The sequence below is a fragment of the Poecilia formosa genome, unplaced genomic scaffold (assembly GCF_000485575.1).
Source record: "Poecilia formosa unplaced genomic scaffold, Poecilia_formosa-5.1.2 Scaffold270, whole genome shotgun sequence".
In the NCBI taxonomy this organism is placed as follows: domain Eukaryota; kingdom Metazoa; phylum Chordata; class Actinopteri; order Cyprinodontiformes; family Poeciliidae; genus Poecilia; species Poecilia formosa.
The window spans coordinates 563,546-584,702 of record NW_006800209.1 but is presented as its reverse complement, the minus strand read 5'-3'; the positions used below and the strand labels follow the sequence as shown (position 1 = coordinate 584,702).

Genomic DNA, 21,157 nt, shown 5'->3' with positions numbered 1-21,157 from the left:
TGAAAAACTAAGCACGAGGATTGAGTGATTAGTCTGTGACTGGAGAAACTCATCAGTGAGGTTTTCAGTTTTTGACCAGGATGAGTGTGTGTGTGCGCCAACTCTATGTTGGGAGGAATAAATATCCTGAATGTGTTCAGACTCTGGTGGCCTTCAGACAGAAGGAGGCGTACGCCTCAGAGCAGCCGCTAGATGGCAACAGAGTACTCAGTTTTCACAAAACTCACCTCAATTCTGCTGCATTTACTTTGACTCACAAATGCCTCCGGATTTGAAACCTAGCAGTCATTTACAAATCTGTTCCTGAATCATTTACCTGAGCCACTGTTGTAGCTGATGATTATAATCATCCTTGAAAGATTGGAAATGACTGGACTGGCTGTCCAGATCATGAAGATTATGTGAAGAGTGGATCATTCTGTGCACTGACAGGTAATTTCACAAGCTGTGGGAGATTGAGTTATTAGGATTTTGCTGGGAAAAAAACAAACAAATCTTCTTTTCATGTATGAAACAAAATATTAGGTAACCATTTGCATCACATCTTTTAGTCTTCATTGCATTCTCAATGGGGCAAAAAGTTGCCTATAGGAAGTAGAGAGGTGCTGCAGCATTGAAACGGCACGAAAGGATATTTTCATCTAAAAGGAAAACTGGACTTCAGTTAAGTTTTTATAGAAAATCTCTTGTTTGTTTCTGGAGTTTTAAGTGTGCTGATCTTATTGAAAATGAGGCCATCGCTGAAATCCATCTGTGCTCTGGGAGGAAGGAGCTGAGGAAGTCAACGGGAGGCATGGAGATGACTGCAGGTTTCAGCGCCTCCCGTAGAGCTGTGGGGATAGATGGGGGGCCTCAGGGCTCAGAGGATGGCAAGTTGATTCCTGAATAGAAAATTTGGAAGATGCGGTGTGGAATATTGTGGCAGTATTTTGAGTTGGCGTGCTCTTTAGTTTCTTGATGGGGTAAGGTCTGCATTCTTTTTTTTGGAGGAAAAAGTATGACTTTAGATTTCTGTGAGGGAAAGAAATAAAACGTCAAGTCAAGTTTGTAATATGTATACAATTTTTATAACAACTGAATGAGCCTGGAAAATGCATAAAGCGGTCCCTTTAAAGGGGCAGTATTATGCAAAATTGACATTTTTGAGCTTTACATCTTGTTATAATGTTATTTCCTCAAAAATCTACCTGGAGTGCTGTTTGAGAAATTCTTTAACCTCCCATAGCAGCCATTCAGCGGTGCAAAACGCATGGTGGGACAAAGCGCCACCTTCAAGGATGAAGCTCCTAATCGGAGCTGCAGCATTCCAGCTTCTGCGCCTCAGCTCCTTAAGACTAGCCAGCTGGTGGAATCTGCTGAGCTCATTATAGGAGCTACTTCCCAGCGCAATGCTGGTAAAAATTTTTTTAAAGAGTTAATAGAGGAGTGTTGTGATTATTTCCTGAATATGGAGTGTCAGAAAGAGTAGGAGTTTCTTGAAGAGAAGCTCTTCAAGAGAATGGCGCTCTCATGTAAATGAGAGGTCCAATTTCAAGGCATAAAATTACAAAGTCGAATCATATTTGATATATGCAGCATTTTTATAACAACTGAAGGTAACTTTATTGTTGCTCGATTGTGCTATAAAAGGGCATTACGTAACTGGAAAACTCATAATACTGCACCTTTAATGAAAAGAAATGCCACTCACAATATGGCGGAGATTAGTTGCTTCCGTCCGACCTCCGGAGCTCTACTGGATTGAGTGTCTGCAGGCAGAACCTCTCGTTTTACTGCAGATCGTCACGGGGAGGTCCTAATCTGCTGGTGCAGCTGGGAGCATTTTACCACGTGATTCGAGCGATGTCAGAGCAGTCATCACCATTTCACCTAATTCATGTCGGGGGCTCAAATGGTAAAAGGTGAAACAGCAAGGAAAACTGCTATGAAGTAGACGGAGAAACCCGACCCCGTTTTCCTGCTACTAATCGCCGCCTCGCAACTTAAACAAGGTCGGTTTTCTCTGTTCATTTAAGCGTCTGTTTTCCTTTCGGTGTTCCTCTGTTCACGTCCTAAATACATATTTGGTGTCGGGGAAACAACGGCTGGCCGTTAAGGACTCCCGGTTCCCTAACGTTCAGTGTAGCTCCGTTAAATATCCGTGTTTTGTCTTTGTAGCTTCTTGGTACCATTAGCCGTGTTATGTTGCTAATCATAGCAGGTCTGTGTCGCTGTCTCTTCAATTTATTTAATAAAGAACGCGACTCGATTTAAGGTAAACTGTTACAAAGTAACAAGGCTTTAAACTAATGATCTCCAATGTTCTGGTTTACTCCCTTGGAAACCCGTCGAACAACGAGTGCTTGTGTGGCGATTAGCCTGCGTTAACAACGGCTAACATGGCAAGCTCAGCGGTTAGTAGGCCCACCGATGGTCATTTTCTCTATTTGAACGAATACGCTTAATCAAAACAAGCCGGAACATTTTAAATCACATTTAACACTTCAAGGACTTGCTTTAGTCCTTTTCAGCTAGTAGTACTGACGAAGAGTAACTAGCTTTTTTTGTGAAGAGGTGAGTGTCTTAACCTGTTTTAAACGGAAGTGTCGTTATTTACAGAGTTGAAGTTAAAGAAGGAAGGTAAAAGTAGCTAACCGGGAACCTTATGAACAGCTTTCAGAATGTTAGCTTGTTAAACACACAACGTTCAGGTAAGACATTAATAGTTCATAGCTGTATTTCAGGTTTTGTCGAGCCGTAAAACGCTGTTCTTCTGGGTAACTCTCAACCTACAAGTAACGCATGTAATTTTCTTTTTAAGATTAAACACGTCTAAAAGAAACAGGGAAAAAAAGCTACCTCATTCTGTTGAACCTGCATTGTCTTATCAGTATAATCAGTGCAAGTCTTTGATGTAAGCTGTCCTGAGGGCTTGGTATAAACATCCCTAAACTTGGACAATAGGGAACACTAAGGAAGTCAGTATGTGCCACAATAGGGTGACCTGGGAAATTAAAGTATCTTTCCAAAACGAATTGAGATAGGGGTATGGTACAATTTAAAAGTAAAAATTCTTACCTTTCATAAAAATCTTTTTTTTCTTTTTTTTTTTTTCTTTAGCCTTATCAAGATAAAACATTGTGTGTCCTGAAAGCTAAATAGCATGCAAGAGTTTTGTTCTCCTCACTGATGAAAGGATAATGACTTTGGTAAACTTTTACCCAAATGTGCCAATCAACAATCTGCCTAATTTAAACTGGGCACAGTTTAAATTGAGCCTTACATGCAAAACAAGTGTTTTCTTGGCTCAGCAAATTCAATGAGCCCTTCCTCTTGCATTGCAATCAACTCTAACCCAAACCAGGGGCCCAGGAGCCCCAGTCAGCCCAGGCCTTTAGCTAAAACAAAGCGAGCCACAAGCCAGCTTTTACTACTTGCAGTGTTTTATATTTATAAAAATTTACAACGCAAGAAGTAGAGACATTTTATGTGCTCTGTTTAGGTATTTTGGTTGGTGAGAGGAATAATGGTAAAGTCCTTGCCCCAAAGGTTGCGAAAATTAACATGTTTCATTCTTTGTGAGTGCTGGACAGCCAGTGAAAAAAAGATGGTTTACATTCAAATGCAGGCCACCCGTTGCCTGCTTTTTCTTCCCCCCTGTTTTCCAATCAGTGAGGAGACATGACCCATTTAAATGGTTGTTTACTTGCATTAGAAGAAGAGCCAAGGCGGTGCTCAATGAACTCTTGTCTACAATTTAATTAGAGTGGGCTTCCCAGCAGCATAATTTTCCACATTACAAAACGCTCTGTACTGTGGCAGTGCTGTACAGTCAGGCACAGATTGACCTTCACCTGCATAAAAATCTCCTTTGAATACTCTTGTATGGGTAATTTGTTGTAAAGCAAAAAAGAGTTAGAACTGTAAAGTGAGATTTCGATCCAAAGGCGTCCATGTATGTTGCGTTGTCTATAATCTTTTCGTAAAACGTACGCATGATGTGTGTTGACACCTCGGTCATGAGCTGGTGTCCTGTCGCATCTGAGCTGCTCTTGGTATTTGGTGGTAAAATGAAAAGCCATATATTTGCCGGAGAGTGTTTTTGTACTTTATCTAGATGTGTTTACGAAGCCACTTTTTATTATTGGAGAATGTTTAACTTTCATTTCAGCAGAATATTGCTGCCTTATAAGGATAATGTACCCCAACATTTCTACTATTAATCTTTCTCAGTTTGGAATATATTACATGTACTGGTCTTTTCTGTTGTTGTTGCATTCATATCCTCAAAGTCCTCGGATTATGTTAAGCGTTGTGTCGGTGCTATTTGATTATTAGGTAAGACTAACTTCATTATGTTGCCTTATTTATCAAGAGAATAAATAAGAAAACTCTGTGATCTGAGACAACTAATCAAATTAGGTTTAGATGTTTCTCACCATGTCTGTGCAACCCAATTTAATCTTTATTTACATAAAACAATTTAAAAATCGCAAGCCTTCATAGACGGTGTTATTCCTCATAGACATGTAAATTCACAAAAAAATGTATTCCTTTTTTTTTTTTCCCAAGTTCTATAAAAGCTGTAGAGTTTAACAGTAGAACTCATAAATCTGGCTGTGAATCAAGTTCCAGCAATTAAAATATATATATTTTGTGACGTTTGCCTTTTTAAAATACTAATAATCATCTTATGTTTTTTATTTTTGTTTTTGTTGTACGATCTGGTCTCGTCTCTTAGAATTGAAGAACTCTGTGTCTATTGTGGCATATGATTCAAATTGCCTTGCCAGCTCAAATTCTTTAAAAAACACACAAAGAAGTTGGCGTGTTGGAGCTTGTTGTGTACAATACATAGCTCCAGTTTCTTCTTTCTAAAGACCGTGTTCACATCAGCTGGAAAACTCAATTAATGTTTAAAATTTAAACGGCTTCCTCTGTTTGGGTAATAATTCAGTCTATTACAGTTAATCTCTAACAGACGTTAGACTGTTGAATAACAGAAACTTGTTGGTCTTGTTCCTCTGGGTTGGCTTCAGGTTGTGGTGAGCTGATAAAAGGGGAAAAAAACAATGTCAAACAACCCAAGATATTAAGCGAAACGGAGAAAGTTATTCATAAATGCATCATGCCGTCAGTTGTACAGCTCTCTAACAGCTGTAAGACAGCAGACGCAAGTTTTCTGGTTGTGTCTCAGGATTTCTTGGGACACTGTTGTCCTAACATGTTTTTCCCTCTCTCCAAGAATCACATGAGAACAAAGACACTTTTGAGGCTACTTTGCAGCCCTGCAGTTCTCGGGCTTTTGCCCGCTTTTAACTAGATTCAGTTGAAACATACCGTTTCTTAGTAGATGTAAACATTAGATCTAATTCTTTGTTTTTGGAATTACATGACTGATGCAAAAAGAAATCTGCTGGGGACTGGAGTCAGATGATTTTAGTTTGATCTGCCCTTTGTAGCCAGTAAACACCCAGTAAACACTGGGATTCGATGGCAACACTGCAGTGTATTAGTTGTTAATGACAGAAGAAGACACAGTTAACTATTTCAAGTATTCATGATGTGTTTAATAATAATTTGACTGAGATAACTTAAACATAGACATTGTGGTGCTTCATAAAGCAGCAGCAGCAAACAAACTTTAACTCATTAAACTGCACTGCAGTAAAACAGTTCATGGCTTGCTTGCACACCTTTATTAATTTACTCACCCACTGCATCTAGGCCTGTCGCGATAAACGATAAATCAATTAATCACACGATAAATTAAACCTATCGACCTCATTTTAATTATCGGCTTTATCGTCTCTTCCTGTCTTTTTTTCTTTCTGTGATGACACTGAATGAAAAAAGGCTCAGCTCCGGTGCTCTCCACTGACCCTCCCTTCCTCATTTTCTTAGTATAATGTCCAGCTCACACTACACGGGCCGATTGTCGGCCCATTTTCAAAACATGAGAGACACATTAGCCGACAGAAATCCTAGGTATAACGGTTCGATCGGTTTCGATCGTGTCGTGGGGTGTCCAGCCACATGGGCACAAAATAATGGCTACAAGTCCAGTTAACTAATTTTAAAACCAGGCATTAATCAATGCTTTACTAGAATCTACCTGCGATGCATGTGGCTAGAGTCAGCGTAAAATCCTGACTGAATGAAAATCATTATAACCTATTTATGTCATGTTAACGAAGAACAGCTGAAAAGTTACCGGGTTTATCAACTGCGGTAGCAATTTGGCTCCGACTCCTCTCCTTGTCATTTCTATGTTCTTTGCACGAAATGTTGAACATTAATGTTGTTTCCACATATCATCTCCGATGTCCACTGGATTTTGGGTTGCGCCATGTCAGCTGTTTGGGATTCCCCTCAGTAATTTCCCCTCAGTAAGCGCAGAGGAGAATCCGAGCTTTCTGATTGGCTACCTGTCACATTCAGCGTTAAGCTCCCAGTCGAGGAAATCCCCCGATTTAGATCGGAGCGGCCACGACGATCTATCATAACACACCATACACTGCAGGATGATCGGTTACGAAATCACCAGCGATAATCTTTGGGATTATAATAAGGGGAAAATTGGGGCAAAAAATCATGTAGTGTGAACTACTACTGCATTAGGTAGTCGGATGTGCCCGTCTTCTCTACTTAAATCTCGTGATTACTGAAGGGCAATATAGTATACAGACTTCATAATCTGCACTCTTTTGATTGAATGCAGTATTTATTTCCACTTTGGCTTTATGTTGTTTAGTTTTTTATTCAAGTACATTTTTTGTTGATGGAGACTGAGAATCCATTTTATTTTTGTTTTTGGTTGTTTTGTTTATTTAGTTGATCAGTTCCAGTGTTGTGTTCTTTTGAAAATAAAGTGCATCTATCTATGGCAGGAAATGGCATGGATTATTACGTCATTTCCATTAAATCAGTGTCAGAAGGTCTTGAAACAACATTATCGTATATTGCAATAATTTTTTAGACAATGACTCAGCAAAATTTGTTATCGTGACAGGCGTAATTGCATCATAAATATGACTGGATATTCCACATACAGAGATTTTGTGCATTGTATGAAATGTCTTTCAAAGAAAAGGCCTCCGCTGAAATGACCAGTACCAAAAATGAAATTCACCGATTCCATCCACTGATTGATATAATCCCAGCTTTCTAAGAAAATATTCTTTATATTTACAGTATTCTAGCTAGTGAGCTTTATACATTTTAGATAAGCTAACTGCAGTGATGATGCATAGCTATTTCCCTTTTTTTTTCTTTTTTTTCATATGAAATAACTATTTAACCATTTATAAGTGTGATTAAGTATCTAAGGTCTCAATGAATCAACAGTAATGAAAATAAAAGTAAAAATTAAGTCAATTTGGGGGTGTTTTTCAAATATTACTAATCAGAATTTATCATTGTCACTATAAATCTTGTCACATTTTCCTGTCACACTTGGCTAGTTCAAGGTGTGAATGGGGCTTGTTTGAATCTTTGTCTTGTGAAATTTGCTGGGATTGGAGTAACTTGATGTTTCCAAGAAACATCAGTTACTGCAAAGCGAATACATTCAGACTGGTGTTTGTAAGTAATACTAACCATGCTAATTGAGAAAATGATATGCTAAGGACAAAACAAATCTTAATTCCATAATTTCTACTGTTTTGAAATAATAGTAAACCCCTTGTACAAATGACCACTCACACTAAGAGGGTTAGAAAAACATTTGACTGTTCGTAGTTTTTAAAACACTCCAGTTTGGAAATTGGCCACAAAATGTTGATCGGTTCACCTCTCTACTCTTAATGTTCACATTTAAAGTCTACACACAAGAAAAACAAACTTCCTGACTTGTTTTCTGTACTTTCATCTCTCAACTGTCCAGACTGGTCTTTAACATCTCGTCTTGGTGGTCCACATCAGACGCGTCCCAGGTTGCAGGAGCACGGCGGAGGAGAGGCTCTGAGGCTGACCACTCCCCCCATTAGTCTTTGAGGCGGGGGGAGGAGAAAGAGGCGGGGATCGAGGAGCTGCTATACCCACCTGGAGCATGGGGCAGAAAGTCCCAGGTGGCATTAAAACTATTGACATGCGGGATCCGGCGTTCAGTCCCCTAACATTGGAGTTGCAGGCCCTGAGTCACACCAAGCCATCTCGTCTAGACCTTCTGCTGGACATGCCGCCCGCCAGCCTGGACACTCAGATCCAGCATTCGTGGAACAACGACGACCGCTCCCTCAACGTTTTTGTGAAGGACGACAACAAGCTGGTGTTCCATAGGCACCCTGTGGCGCAGAGCACGGACGCCATCCGCGGGCGTGTTGGCTACACGAGGGGACTTCATGTATGGGAGATCAACTGGGCCATGCGTCAGAGGGGCACGCACGCGGTGGTTGGCGTTGGGACGAGCGACGCCCCTCTCCATTCTGTGGGCTACACGGCATTGGTGGGGAGCAACTCTGAATCCTGGGGCTGGGACCTGTGCAGAAGTAAGCTCTACCACGATGGCAAGAACCTTCCAGGAAAAACCTACCCGGCCTTCCTGGAGCCAGACGACACCTTCATTATACCAGACTCGCTCCTGGTGGTCTTGGACATGGACGAGGGCACTCTGGGTTACATAGTGGATGGACATTATCTCGGAGTGGCTTTTAGAGGACTCAAAGGCAAGAAGCTGTACCCAATAGTGAGCGCCGTGTGGGGACACTGTGAAATACGAATCCGGTACATAAATGGACTTGATCGTAAGTATGAATTGTAAATGTTTCAACATATTATGTTGCCATGAGCGACTCTGTGGCTGTATATAGAGATTTTATAACCAGAGGATTTATTGATGCTGTAAACTAAGGTCGAACAGTCCATGCCTTGTCCTCACATCAAAACAGGCTTCCTTCAAAGCATAGCAGGACTTTTATTTGTAACCCTTTTTATGCACTGGTTATAGCTCAAAATTATCTGCAGTGTGCTTTGCAGTTTGATCAGATTAATTATTTATGTGATGCTTTCAGCGACTTGCTGTTTCATCATGTCAGGGATTTGTGTCCTTATGAAGAAGGATTTTTCACTGTAAAGATTGGTCTTCAAGGGAACTGCCCTACTTTGTCACAAACTGTACTTTGGCTCCAGTAGTTGGTTGGAAAGCCTCCTGACTAGATGTTTGTGAAATATCAAGAGGTTCCTGGTTGTTCAGGATCAAAAACTGATGCTGCTCAGTATCACAGAGACTAAAGCAAACAAACTGCGACTGGATTAATCCCATTTTGCCCAGCTTTTTGGTCTGGAAACATTGGTGCACATCAGACCGTGTATTACCCATCTATCCCAAGTGCTTTGTGCTCATTAGATTTTTATGTTTGACTCAGATCCTTTGACCTAGTTTTGTGCCTGTGCAAGAAAAGCGCCACAGATAATCTCTTATTCACAAAAAGCAGTCTACAGTTTGAAGTGACGATCTCTCTTTTAGCTGAAGAGCAGAGCTGATTCCACGCCTTAAGATGGAAGCCATTTTCAGACTTGGCAATGCTCCCTATGCAGAGGTAGACATGTAGCCGATGTTTTACAAGTGTGGCTCCAACACGGGCCTGCTTGAACTCTGATAAAAACCCACACCCTCTTAGCTGCAGTTAGTTTCTTCCTCCTCATCAGAACAATGGTTGCCAAGTCTTTTATCTGACAGCTTGACTGATGTGTTCTACAGAAAGGTTGCAGTTGGAAAATCTACCTACTTCCTGGATAGATTTGGCAACTGGTGCCAAACGTGGGGCACAATTTGCCTGTGTGGGCCCGACTCCTGCAGTGGGTATACACTGCATCCTTCCAATACGTTGTGTGTTTTGCCTCCTTGATGTTCATCTGACTGTATGTTAACCGTTTTTAAAAAAAAAAAAACTGTTTAGATTACCAATGAGCAAAGGAGATTCACATTTCTAACCACTGACTGCCGTTTAAGCTTAGAGTTCCTCCTTGGGATTTTGTACATTTGTTACTCCTATCAATTTATAATATAATTGTACATCAAATAGTCTTGATTTTATTTGCAAGCAGGCATGGGGCAGGACAACAAGTACTACAATATAATCTAATTTTATTTATAATTAAAACAATTATTCCCACGTAAACATATCAGTGTTCACAACTGGTGAGCAACTGATGGTGTGCAGAATTATTGTAAAACTAAAAGTATTGTACCAGGCCTTTATTTTATGTTTTTTGTTAACCTATTTTTAATCCATTTACCTAAGAATAAACAAATGGAATCAAAATTTCAACCCTTTTGGACATGAGATCAAAATGTGTTTTGGACCTTGTGTTTATTTTTAGTTGGATGCTGAGTCTACATGCCGCTAATTCCAACTAAACGACCCAACTTCAACCAGATCTTCCCCTTCCTGGTTCAGCTGCTTCAAACCTGAACTATTTTGATCAGCTGAATTTAAGTTGCTCATGAGGAATGAAACGATGTCTTTTTTTTTTTTTTTCAGCACGCTGAGTTTTTTTTTTTATTTGAAACCTTGATAATGTGCTTACAAAGCCAAGCAGGTTTGCAGTTTAATGTTCATACTGTAACTATTCTCATTGATTCTTATGTAGGTCACAGAACGTATCGGTTGCTGACCAATTAAACGACACAGTCCCTGCAAGCCGATCCTGTACCTCACCCTTCTGCCTCTTTTGTCTTCTCCTAGCTGAACCTCTTTCGCTGATGGACCTATGCAGGCGTTCGGTGAGGGTGGCGTTAGGAAGAGACCGGCTGAGTGAAATCCACAGACTTCCCCTGCCAGCCTCTCTCAAGAACTACCTGCTCTACCAATGACGAAGTTGACTGACGAAACACATTCTGCACTCCCTCGTTTCTTTCTCTGGGATCGTCCTTGGGTTCAACCCGTTTGGCAGCATTACTGAAGCCTCCAGGACTGATATAGGCACCTGCGTGAATCAGCAAGTACGCTTCTCTGTCAGTTGCAAAACTCCTCTGGAGTTTCTTATCCTGTTTTTATGACTCTTTTCAATTGTAATCTTTAACTTTGTAAAATCAGGAATCACTGAGTACTATGCACACACTGATCCAACTGATGCCCTGACAGTCACCGCGCTGGTGAACCACTTCTAGCTTGTAGGGTAATGTGGCATCTGCTGTGACCTCCAAGCTTGAGTTATGCATTCCTGTCTTTGTAGCCTTGGAAATCTGAATGAAATTGTGCTGAGACGACACTGAGGTGAACACTGAGCCAAAAAAAACACAGCAAACACAGCAGTGCTCTGTTGTTATCTGACCACAAGATGGCAGTACACTCGCATCAGTCTCAAATTAAGCGTTATGAAATTCTGGGTTTTAGAGCTGGTTTTTAAATACATTTGCTGTTCACATGACACAGGAAAGAGCTGATGACCATTTTATAGAGTTACTGGTGCTCTGAGTCCGTTTATGAGCAGCACAGGCCACTCACTGCGTCCAGGTCTCTCTGTAACATGGACATATCTGCTCAGCTGCTGCTGCAATGCAGGAATATCATCAGCAGTCTTCTACAGAAAGATAATGTCACTGTGATTCTTTGTAGCATGCACCTGCAGGAAACTCTTTTCAACAAACTATTTTTTTTTTTATCATTTTTTTGTCACTCCTTGTTTTTATTAGTGCAGTAGTTCTTGACCATGTGCTGTTGAGGCCCAAGAGCATTTTTTTTAAACTCATAATCTCCATGTTTGAGCACTGATTTGCACATATTAAAACAAAGAGAGGAGGAAAACAGAGCATTTAAATGTTTGACTCTTGGGTCCCACTGGCAGAAAACCATGAACCATTATGTCTTGTTTGTCTATGAAGTGTAAAGCTGGGGGTCAGGGGTTTTTGGATGCTGACTTTGTAGGTGCCTGACTTGATAAACTTTGGTTTTAAAGCACCATATTAACAGAAAGCGACAATCTACACAGTGCTGCACAAAATGTAATGGAAGTAGGTCAAATTGCCAACAGTTTGTCAAATGCCATATCATAAACTTATGTTTTTAAATGTGTATAAGTGGTACACCCTACTTTTCCTTGCTTGCTTCCACTTGATTTGTATTACTTGGTGTAAATTTGTTTGTAAGTATCTATTAAAGATTATTTCACATTATCTGTGGTGTTCAATCTCTTATTGGATCAGACTTGTCATTCTGCTTGCTCAGGCTGTTCTGTCGAATACAGCAAATCCTATCTAAAAGTGATTTCTGGTATTTGGCTACAGGCGACAGTGGTGCAGTGAGCAGCACTTTTCTTCCGGCCCATGTTCGTCCCACAGCCCAAAAACATGGCTGTTGGGTGAATTTTTCTCTCTAAATTGTTCTTTAGGTGTGTGTGTGTGTGTGTGTGTGTGTGTGTGTGTGTGTGTGTGTGTGCGCGCGCGCACATGGTGGCCTGTCTCTCCATGTTTTCCTGCAATAGACTTGCAACCTGTCCAAGGCGAACCCCGCCTCTCGCCCAGGGACCACTGGAGAGATGGGTACCTGACCCATCGCCACTGTGACCCTGCAAGGATAAACGGGTAAAGACAATGAGTGAGTTATGGGATTCTCCTCCTATTTGTGATTTCACCATGTGGATTTAAAAACTAAAAATGCAGTCAAAAAATATTCTGCACCAATTTCAAAGGCCTACAGTTTTGTTAAGCTATAATGACTATCTTTTTATTTTTTCTTTCCCTTGGATGAAAGTTATTGGCCGGATTTCTTACTAGTAAAAAGATGCCTATCAACTTCTAAATTTGCTTATGCCTTAGGTTGGCTTTTTGTTTTTTTCCAGTAAGTTGTATGAGTTGTGTTAGGCTTTGTCTAGTGGAAGAGCTGTGGTGTGATATCGACGGTGACGATAAACTCTGGGTTATTCGTGTGTTCTGTTTTGCATCCATTGTGCTGTGTGAAAAGAATCGGCCCTCGTTAAGTTCTGCAGTTCTCATCCGAGTTGAATTGTGTTGTGAACAAGCTGTGCTGCATCATCAGGCTCCTCCCACACAAGGTGCGTTTTCAATCTTTCCGCCCCATTAGCCTGTGTCAACGTCATGCTGGTGGTTACTTCAGGTTCAGTTTTCTTTTTTTTTTTTCCTCTCACCACTGAACAAACAGAGACGGTAAGTGGAATGGCTAAATATAAATGTACCGCATATGTTTCTGCTTAGCAGCTTTGTCTCTCCAGTGTTTTAATCCTGGATCAAAACTACAATGAATCTGAAAGTTGAAAACATCCCTGTGAAGATCTATAGAAAATAAGGCCAAGCGCATCACTTACGATGCACATTTCTGAAACCAGTCCTGTACTTCTGCCCTCTGGTGGCGGACTTGGATATTACAAGTTCCTGGCTTTTACAAGTTGAGACTTTTAAAATGGTTGCAGGAAATGTCGTTATCATGGCACACAAAGGCCTTGTGAGACTGTTTTATTGAGTTCAATGTAAAAAAAAAAAAGTAATTATTTTGTAAACCCATTAGAATAATAAAACTGTTATATTAAAAAGCCTACTGTGAAAATGTATGAATTGTTTTAGTGGTTTTCTAGATTTAATCAGTACTATGTTGAAAGAATAGTTTATAAATAAAGATGGATGGTTTTTTTCCCTTGTGTATTAAAAGTAAATGGAAAACCCCAGCATCAAAAGAATTGATAATTTCTTTTGTCCATCCATGTTACCAAGTATATTTCAAGTAATTATTAAAATGCATTGAAAATTATTTGTGAACATTTTTTAACGTGTCGTTCTTAAGTAATATTTTACGTATATTTTTTAGTTGAGCAATAAACTTTTGTTAAAAGCGTCAAATTAACAATTCAGTTTTAGAAAAGAAAAATGTTCCGACTTGTATTCCTCACCTGGCTTTTAACAAATAACTTGATTGATCTTGGATGTCTTGCATAAGTGGACATTTAGACCAGATGGGTTTTCTGAAATTGGAAAAGGTAAACTAAATAATGTAGAAGGACGTAAATTCAGATCACCAAAAAATAATTGTTAAATCTTTTGTTACTACATGTTGCCAGTTTTAGGAGCCACAGTCTTGCTGTTCGTGATGACTCCAAGCAGCGGCAGGTTTCAAATATACTCTTCGAAGGAAGCTGTGGGAAGGAAAAGAGAATGACTTTAAAGTCTCCATCTGTCCAACATCTGCTGCAAAGTGAAACATTCATGGATGTGCATGCAAAAATGGTACATCATCTCTTGAGCACCAGCAAGTGAAATCATTTTTCCTGCGTAATTAGAACAACCAAACAATTCAGAGACTGTTGAGAAAACGAATCACTAAACGCCAAGCAATCTGTCCGCAAATAGCGCAGAGCAGAGCTGCGCGAGTGTCGGCGAGATATGACGCCTCAGTTTGTGGCAGAAGGGAACTCTGCTGGACACCAAAGCACGTCACTGGCCTGGAGACATAACCGTTATGCAACTACATGTGATTCACTATCTCTGCGGTGTGGTTTATGGGACTACTTTGTTTGCAAGTTCAAACNGATATGCTAAGGACAAAACAAATCTTAATTCCATAATTTCTACTGTTTTGAAATAATAGTAAACCCCTTGTACAAATGACCACTCGCACTAAGAGGGTTAGAAAAACATTTGACTGTTCGTAGTTTTTAAAACACTCCAGTTTGGAAATTGGCCACAAAATGTTGATTGGTTCACCTCTCTACTCTTAATGTTCACATTTAAAGTCTACACACAAGAAAAACAAACTTCCTGACTTGTTTTCTGTACTTTCATCTCTCAACTGTCCAGACTGGTCTTTAACATCTCGTCTTGGTGGTCCACATAAGACGCGTCCCAGGTTGCAGGAGCACGGCGGAGGAGAGGCTCTGAGGCTGACCACTCCCCCCATTAGTCTTTGAGGCGGGGGGAGGAGAAAGAGGCGGGGATCGAGGAGCTGCTATACCCACCTGGAGCATGGGGCAGAAAGTCCCAGGTGGCATTAAAACTATTGACATGCGGGATCCGGCGTTCAGTCCCCTAACATTGGAGTTGCAGGCCCTGAGTCACACCAAGCCATCTCGTCTAGACCTTCTGCTGGACATGCCGCCCGCCAGCCTGGACACTCAGATCCAGCATTCGTGGAACAACGACGACCGCTCCCTCAACGTTTTTGTGAAGGACGACAACAAGCTGGTGTTCCATAGGCACCCTGTGGCGCAGAGCACGGACGCCATCCGCGGGCGTGTTGGCTACACGAGGGGACTTCATGTATGGGAGATCAACTGGGCCATGCGTCAGAGGGGCACGCACGCGGTGGTTGGCGTTGGGACGAGCGACGCCCCTCTCCATTCTGTGGGCTACACGGCATTGGTGGGGAGCAACTCTGAATCCTGGGGCTGGGACCTGTGCAGAAGTAAGCTCTACCACGATGGCAAGAACCTTCCAGGAAAAACCTACCCGGCCTTCCTGGAGCCAGACGACACCTTCATTATACCAGACTCGCTCCTGGTGGTCTTGGACATGGACGAGGGCACTCTGGGTTACATAGTGGATGGACATTATCTCGGAGTGGCTTTTAGAGGACTCAAAGGCAAGAAGCTGTACCCAATAGTGAGCGCCGTGTGGGGACACTGTGAAATACGAATCCGGTACATAAATGGACTTGATCGTAAGTATGAATTGTAAATGTTTCAACATATTATGTTGCCATGAGCGACTCTGTGGCTGTATATAGAGATTTTATAACCAGAGGATTTATTGATGCTGTAAACTAAGGTCGAACAGTCCATGCCTTGTCCTCACATCAAAACAGGCTTCCTTCAAAGCATAGCAGGACTTTTATTTGTAACCCTTTTTATGCACTGGTTATAGCTCAAAATTATCTGCAGTGTGCTTTGCAGTTTGATCAGATTAATTATTTATGTGATGCTTTCAGCGACTTGCTGTTTCATCATGTCAGGGATTTGTGTCCTTATGAAGAAGGATTTTTCACTGTAAAGATTGGTCTTCAAGGGAACTGCCCTACTTTGTCACAAACTGTACTTTGGCTCCAGTAGTTGGTTGGAAAGCCTCCTGACTAGATGTTTGTGAAATATCAAGAAGTTCCTGGTTGTTCAGGATCAAAAACTGATGCTGCTCAGTATCACAGAGACTAAAGCAAACAAACTAAGACTGGATTAATCCCATTTTGCCCAGCTTTTTGGTCTGAAAACATTGGTGCACATCAGACCGTGTATTACCCATCTATCCCAAGTGCTTTGTGCTCATTAGATTTTTATGTTTGACTCAGATCCCTTGACCTAGTTTTTTGCCTGTGCAAGAAAAGCGCCACAGATAATCTCTTATTCACAAAAAGCAATCTACAGTTTGAAGTGACGATCTCTCTTTTAGCTGAAGAGCAGAGCTGATTCCACGCCTTAAGATGGAAGCCATTTTCAGACTTGGCAATGCTCCCTATGCAGAGGTAGACATGTAGCCGATGTTTTACAAGTGTGGCTCCAACACGGGCCTGCTTGAACTCTGATAAAAACCCACACCCTCTTAGCTGCAGTTAGTTTCTTCCTCCTCATCAGAACAATGGTTGCCAAGTCTTTTATCTGACAGCTTGACTGATGTGTTCTACAGAAAGGTTGCAGTTGGAAAATCTACCTACTTCCTGGATAGATTTGGCAACTGGTGCCAAACGTGGGGCACAATTTGCCTGTGTGGGCCCGACTCCTGCAGTGGGTATACACTGCATCCTTCCAATACGTTGTGTGTTTTGCCTCCTTGATGTTCATCTGACTGTATGTTAACCGTTTTTAAAAAAAAAAAAACTGTTTAGATTACCAATGAGCAAAGGAGATTCACATTTCTAACCACTGACTGCCGTTTAAGCTTAGAGTTCCTCCTTGGGATTTTGTACATTTGTTACTCCTATCAATTTATAATATAATTGTACATCAAATAGTCTTGATTTTATTTGCAAGCAGGCATGGGGCAGGACAACAAGTACTACAATATAATCTAATTTTATTTATAATTAAAACAATTATTCCCACGTAAACATATCAGTGTTCACAACTGGTGAGCAACTGATGGTGTGCAGAATTATTGTAAAACTAAAAGTATTGTACCAGGCCTTTATTTTATGTTTTTTGTTAACCTATTTTTAATCCATTTACCTAAGAATAAACAAATGGAATCAAAATTTCAACCCTTTTGGACATGAGATCAAAATGTGTTTTGGACCTTGTGTTTATTTTTAGTTGGATGCTGAGTCTACATGCCGCTAATTCCAACTAAACGACCCAACTTCAACCAGATCTTCCCCTTCCTGGTTCAGCTGCTTCAAACCTGAACTATTTTGATCAGCTGAATTTAAGTTGCTCATGAGGAATGAAACGATGTCTTTTTTTTTTTTTTTCAGCACGCTGAGTTTTTTTTTTTATTTGAAACCTTGATAATGTGCTTACAAAGCCAAGCAGGTTTGCAGTTTAATGTTCATACTGTAACTATTCTCATTGATTCTTATGTAGGTCACAGAACGTATCGGTTGCTGACCAATTAAACGACACAGTCCCTGCAAGCCGATCCTGTACCTCACCCTTCTGCCTCTTTTGTCTTCTCCTAGCTGAACCTCTTTCGCTGATGGACCTATGCAGGCGTTCGGTGAGGGTGGCGTTAGGAAGAGACCGGCTGAGTGAAATCCACAGACTTCCCCTGCCAGCCTCTCTCAAGAACTACCTGCTCTACCAATGACGAAGTTGACTGACGAAACACATTCTGCACTCCCTCGTTTCTTTCTCTGGGATCGTCCTTGGGTTCAACCCGTTTGGCAGCATTACTGAAGCCTCCAGGACTGATATAGGCACCTGCGTGAATCAGCAAGTACGCTTCTCTGTCAGTTGCAAAACTCCTCTGGAGTTTCTTATCCTGTTTTTATGACTCTTTTCAATTGTAATCTTTAACTTTGTAAAATCAGGAATCACTGAGTACTATGCACACACTGATCCAACTGATGCCCTGACAGTCACCGCGCTGGTGAACCACTTCTAGCTTGTAGGGTAATGTGGCATCTGCTGTGACCTCCAAGCTTGAGTTATGCATTCCTGTCTTTGTAGCCTTGGAAATCTGAATGAAATTGTGCTGAGACGACACTGAGGTGAACACTGAGCCAAAAAAAACACAGCAAACACAGCAGTGCTCTGTTGTTATCTGACCACAAGATGGCAGTACACTCGCATCAGTCTCAAATTAAGCGTTATGAAATTCTGGGTTTTAGAGCTGGTTTTTAAATACATTTGCTGTTCACATGACACAGGAAAGAGCTGATGACCATTTTATAGAGTTACTGGTGCTCTGAGTCCGTTTATGAGCAGCACAGGCCACTCACTGCGTCCAGGTCTCTCTGTAACATGGACATATCTGCTCAGCTGCTGCTGCAATGCAGGAATATCATCAGCAGTCTTCTACAGAAAGATAATGTCACTGTGATTCTTTGTAGCATGCACCTGCAGGAAACTCTTTTCAACAAACTATTTTTTTTTTTATCATTTTTTTGTCACTCCTTGTTTTTATTAGTGCAGTAGTTCTTGACCATGTGCTGTTGAGGCCCAAGAGCATTTTTTTTAAACTCATAATCTCCATGTTTGAGCACTGATTTGCACATATTAAAACAAAGAGAGGAGGAAAACAGAGCATTTAAATGTTTGACTCTTGGGTCCCACTGGCAGAAAACCATGAACCATTATGTCTTGTTTGTCTATGAAGTGTAAAGCTGGGGGTCAGGGGTTTTTGGATGCTGACTTTGTAGGTGCCTGACTTGATAAACTTTGGTTTTAAAGCACCATATTAACAGAAAGCGACAATCTACACAGTGCTGCACAAAATGTAATGGAAGTAGGTCAAATTGCCAACAGTTTGTCAAATGCCATATCATAAACTTATGTTTTTAAATGTGTATAAGTGGTACACCCTACTTTTCCTTGCTTGCTTCCACTTGATTTGTATTACTTGGTGTAAATTTGTTTGTAAGTATCTATTAAAGATTATTTCACATTATCTGTGGTGTTCAATCTCTTATTGGATCAGACTTGTCATTCTGCTTGCTCAGGCTGTTCTGTCGAATACAGCAAATCCTATCTAAAAGTGATTTCTGGTATTTGGCTACAGGCGACAGTGGTGCAGTGAGCAGCACTTTTCTTCCGGCCCATGTTCGTCCCACAGCCCAAAAACATGGCTGTTGGGTGAATTTTTCTCTCTAAATTGTTCTTTAGGTGTGTGTGTGTGTGTGTGTGTGTGTGTGTGTGTGTGTGTGTGTGTGCGCGCGCGCACATGGTGGCCTGTCTCTCCATGTTTTCCTGCAATAGACTTGCAACCTGTCCAAGGCGAACCCCGCCTCTCGCCCAGGGACCACTGGAGAGATGGGTACCTGACCCATCGCCACTGTGACCCTGCAAGGATAAACGGGTAAAGACAATGAGTGAGTTATGGGATTCTCCTCCTATTTGTGATTTCACCATGTGGATTTAAAAACTAAAAATGCAGTCAAAAAATATTCTGCACCAATTTCAAAGGCCTACAGTTTTGTTAAGCTATAATGACTATCTTTTTATTTTTTCTTTCCCTTGGATGAAAGTTATTGGCCGGATTTCTTACTAGTAAAAAGATGCCTATCAACTTCTAAATTTGCTTATGCCTTAGGTTGGCTTTTTGTTTTTTTCCAGTAAGTTGTATGAGTTGTGTTAGGCTTTGTCTAGTGGAAGAGCTGTGGTGTGATATCGACGGTGACGATAAACTCTGGGTTATTCGTGTGTTCTGTTTTGCATCCATTGTGCTGTGTGAAAAGAATCGGCCCTCGTTAAGTTCTGCAGTTCTCATCCGAGTTAAATTGTGTTGTGAACAAGCTGTGCTGCATCATCAGGCTCCTCCCACACAAGGTGCGTTTTCAATCTTTCCGCCCCATTAGCCTGTGTCAACGTCATGCTGGTGGTTACTTCAGGTTCAGTTTTCTTTTTTTCCTCTCGCCACTGAACAAACAGAGACGGTAAGTGGAATGGCTAAATATAAATGTACCGCATATGTTTCTGCTTAGCAGCTTTGTCTCTCCAGTGTTTTAATCCTGGATCAAAACTACAATGAATCTGAAAGTTGAAAACATCCCTGTGAAGATCTATAGAAAATAAGGCCAAGCGCATCACTTACGATGCACATTTCTGAAACCAGTCCTGTACTTCTGCCCTCTGGTGGCGGACTTGGATATTACAAGTTCCTGGCTTTTACAAGTTGAGACTTTTAAAATGGTTGCAGGAAATGTCGTTATCATGGCACACAAAGGCCTTGTGAGACTGTTTTATTGAGTTCAATGTAAAAAAAAAAAAGTAATTATTTTGTAAACCCATTAGAATAATAAAACTGTTATATTAAAAAGCCTACTGTGAAAATGTATGAATTGTTTTAGTGGTTTTCTAGATTTAATCAGTACTATGTTGAAAGAATAGTTTATAAATAAAGACGGATGTTTTTCCCCCCCTGTGTATTAAAAGTAAATAGAAAACCTCAGCATTAAAAGAATTGATAATTTCTTTTGTCCATCCATGTTACCAAGTATATTTCAAGTAATTATTAAAACGCATTGAAAATTATTTGTGAACATTTTTTAACGTGTCGTTCTTAAGTAATATTTTATGTATATTTTTTAGTTGAGCAATAAACTTTTGTTAAAAGCGTCAAATTAACAATTCAGTTTTAGAAAAGAAAAATGTTCCGACTTGTATTCCTCACCTGGCTTTTAACAAATAACTTGATTGATCTTGGATGTCTTGCATAAGTGGACATTTCGACCAGATGGTTTTCTGAAATTGGAAAAGGTAAACTAAATAATGTAGAAGGACGTAAATTCAGATCTCCAAAAAATAATTGTTAAATCTTTTGTTACTACATGTTGCCAGTTTTAGGAGCCACAGTCTTGCTGTTCGTGATGACTCCAAGCAGCGGCAGGTTTCAAATATACTCTTCGAAGGAAGCTGTGGGAAGGAAAAGAGAATGACTTTAAAGTCTCCATCTGTCCAACATCTGCTGCAAAGTGAAACATTCATGGATGTGCATGCAAAAATGGTACATCATCTCTTGAGCACCAGCAAGTGAAATCATTTTTCCTGCGTAATTAGAACAACCAAACAATTCAGAGACTGTTGAGAAAACGAATCACTAAACGCCAAGCAATCTGTCCGCAAATAGAGCAGAGCTGCTTGAGTG

At 40.7% G+C, this 21,157-nt stretch overlaps 2 protein-coding genes across 4 annotated transcripts; both read left to right on the top strand.

Annotated features, from left to right (window-relative positions):
• Window positions 1-1,901: 1,901 nt before the first annotated feature.
• LOC103151081 (SPRY domain-containing SOCS box protein 1-like) lies at window positions 1,902-12,097 on the top strand. Of its 3 annotated transcripts, none has more exons than XM_007570925.2 (3): window positions 1,902-1,991; window positions 7,865-8,723; window positions 10,668-12,097. In XM_007570925.2, the coding sequence occupies exons 2-3, from the start codon at window positions 8,030-8,032 to the stop codon at window positions 10,793-10,795; spliced, it is 822 nt and encodes a 273-aa protein (XP_007570987.1). In that variant the 5' UTR covers window positions 1,902-1,991; window positions 7,865-8,029; the 3' UTR covers window positions 10,796-12,097. The 3 variants fall into 3 exon arrangements, with proteins under 3 accessions (XP_007570987.1, XP_016536622.1, XP_016536623.1); XM_016681136.1 differs by lacking the exon at window positions 1,902-1,991 and adding an exon at window positions 2,255-2,393; XM_016681137.1 differs by lacking the exon at window positions 1,902-1,991 and adding an exon at window positions 2,454-2,553.
• LOC103151082 (SPRY domain-containing SOCS box protein 1-like) lies at window positions 1,927-18,961 on the top strand. The gene is made up of 3 exons (XM_007570926.2): window positions 1,927-1,991; window positions 14,729-15,587; window positions 17,532-18,961. Exons 2-3 carry the CDS (start codon window positions 14,894-14,896, stop codon window positions 17,657-17,659), a joined length of 822 nt encoding a protein of 273 aa, XP_007570988.1. The 5' UTR covers window positions 1,927-1,991; window positions 14,729-14,893; the 3' UTR covers window positions 17,660-18,961.
• The last annotated feature ends 2,196 nt before the right edge of the window (window positions 18,962-21,157 follow it).

Excerpts from the sequence above, each read along its gene's own strand:
- LOC103151082 (XM_007570926.2), top strand. The coding sequence starts at position 14,894 with ATGGGGCAGAAAGTCCCAGGTGGCATTAAAACTATTGACATGCGGGAT. Across the intron at positions 15,588-17,531 it reads GTACATAAATGGACTTGATC|CTGAACCTCTTTCGCTGATG; the intron begins GTAAGTATGAAT and ends GTCTTCTCCTAG.
- LOC103151081 (XM_007570925.2), top strand. The coding sequence starts at position 8,030 with ATGGGGCAGAAAGTCCCAGGTGGCATTAAAACTATTGACATGCGGGAT. Across the intron at positions 8,724-10,667 it reads GTACATAAATGGACTTGATC|CTGAACCTCTTTCGCTGATG; the intron begins GTAAGTATGAAT and ends GTCTTCTCCTAG.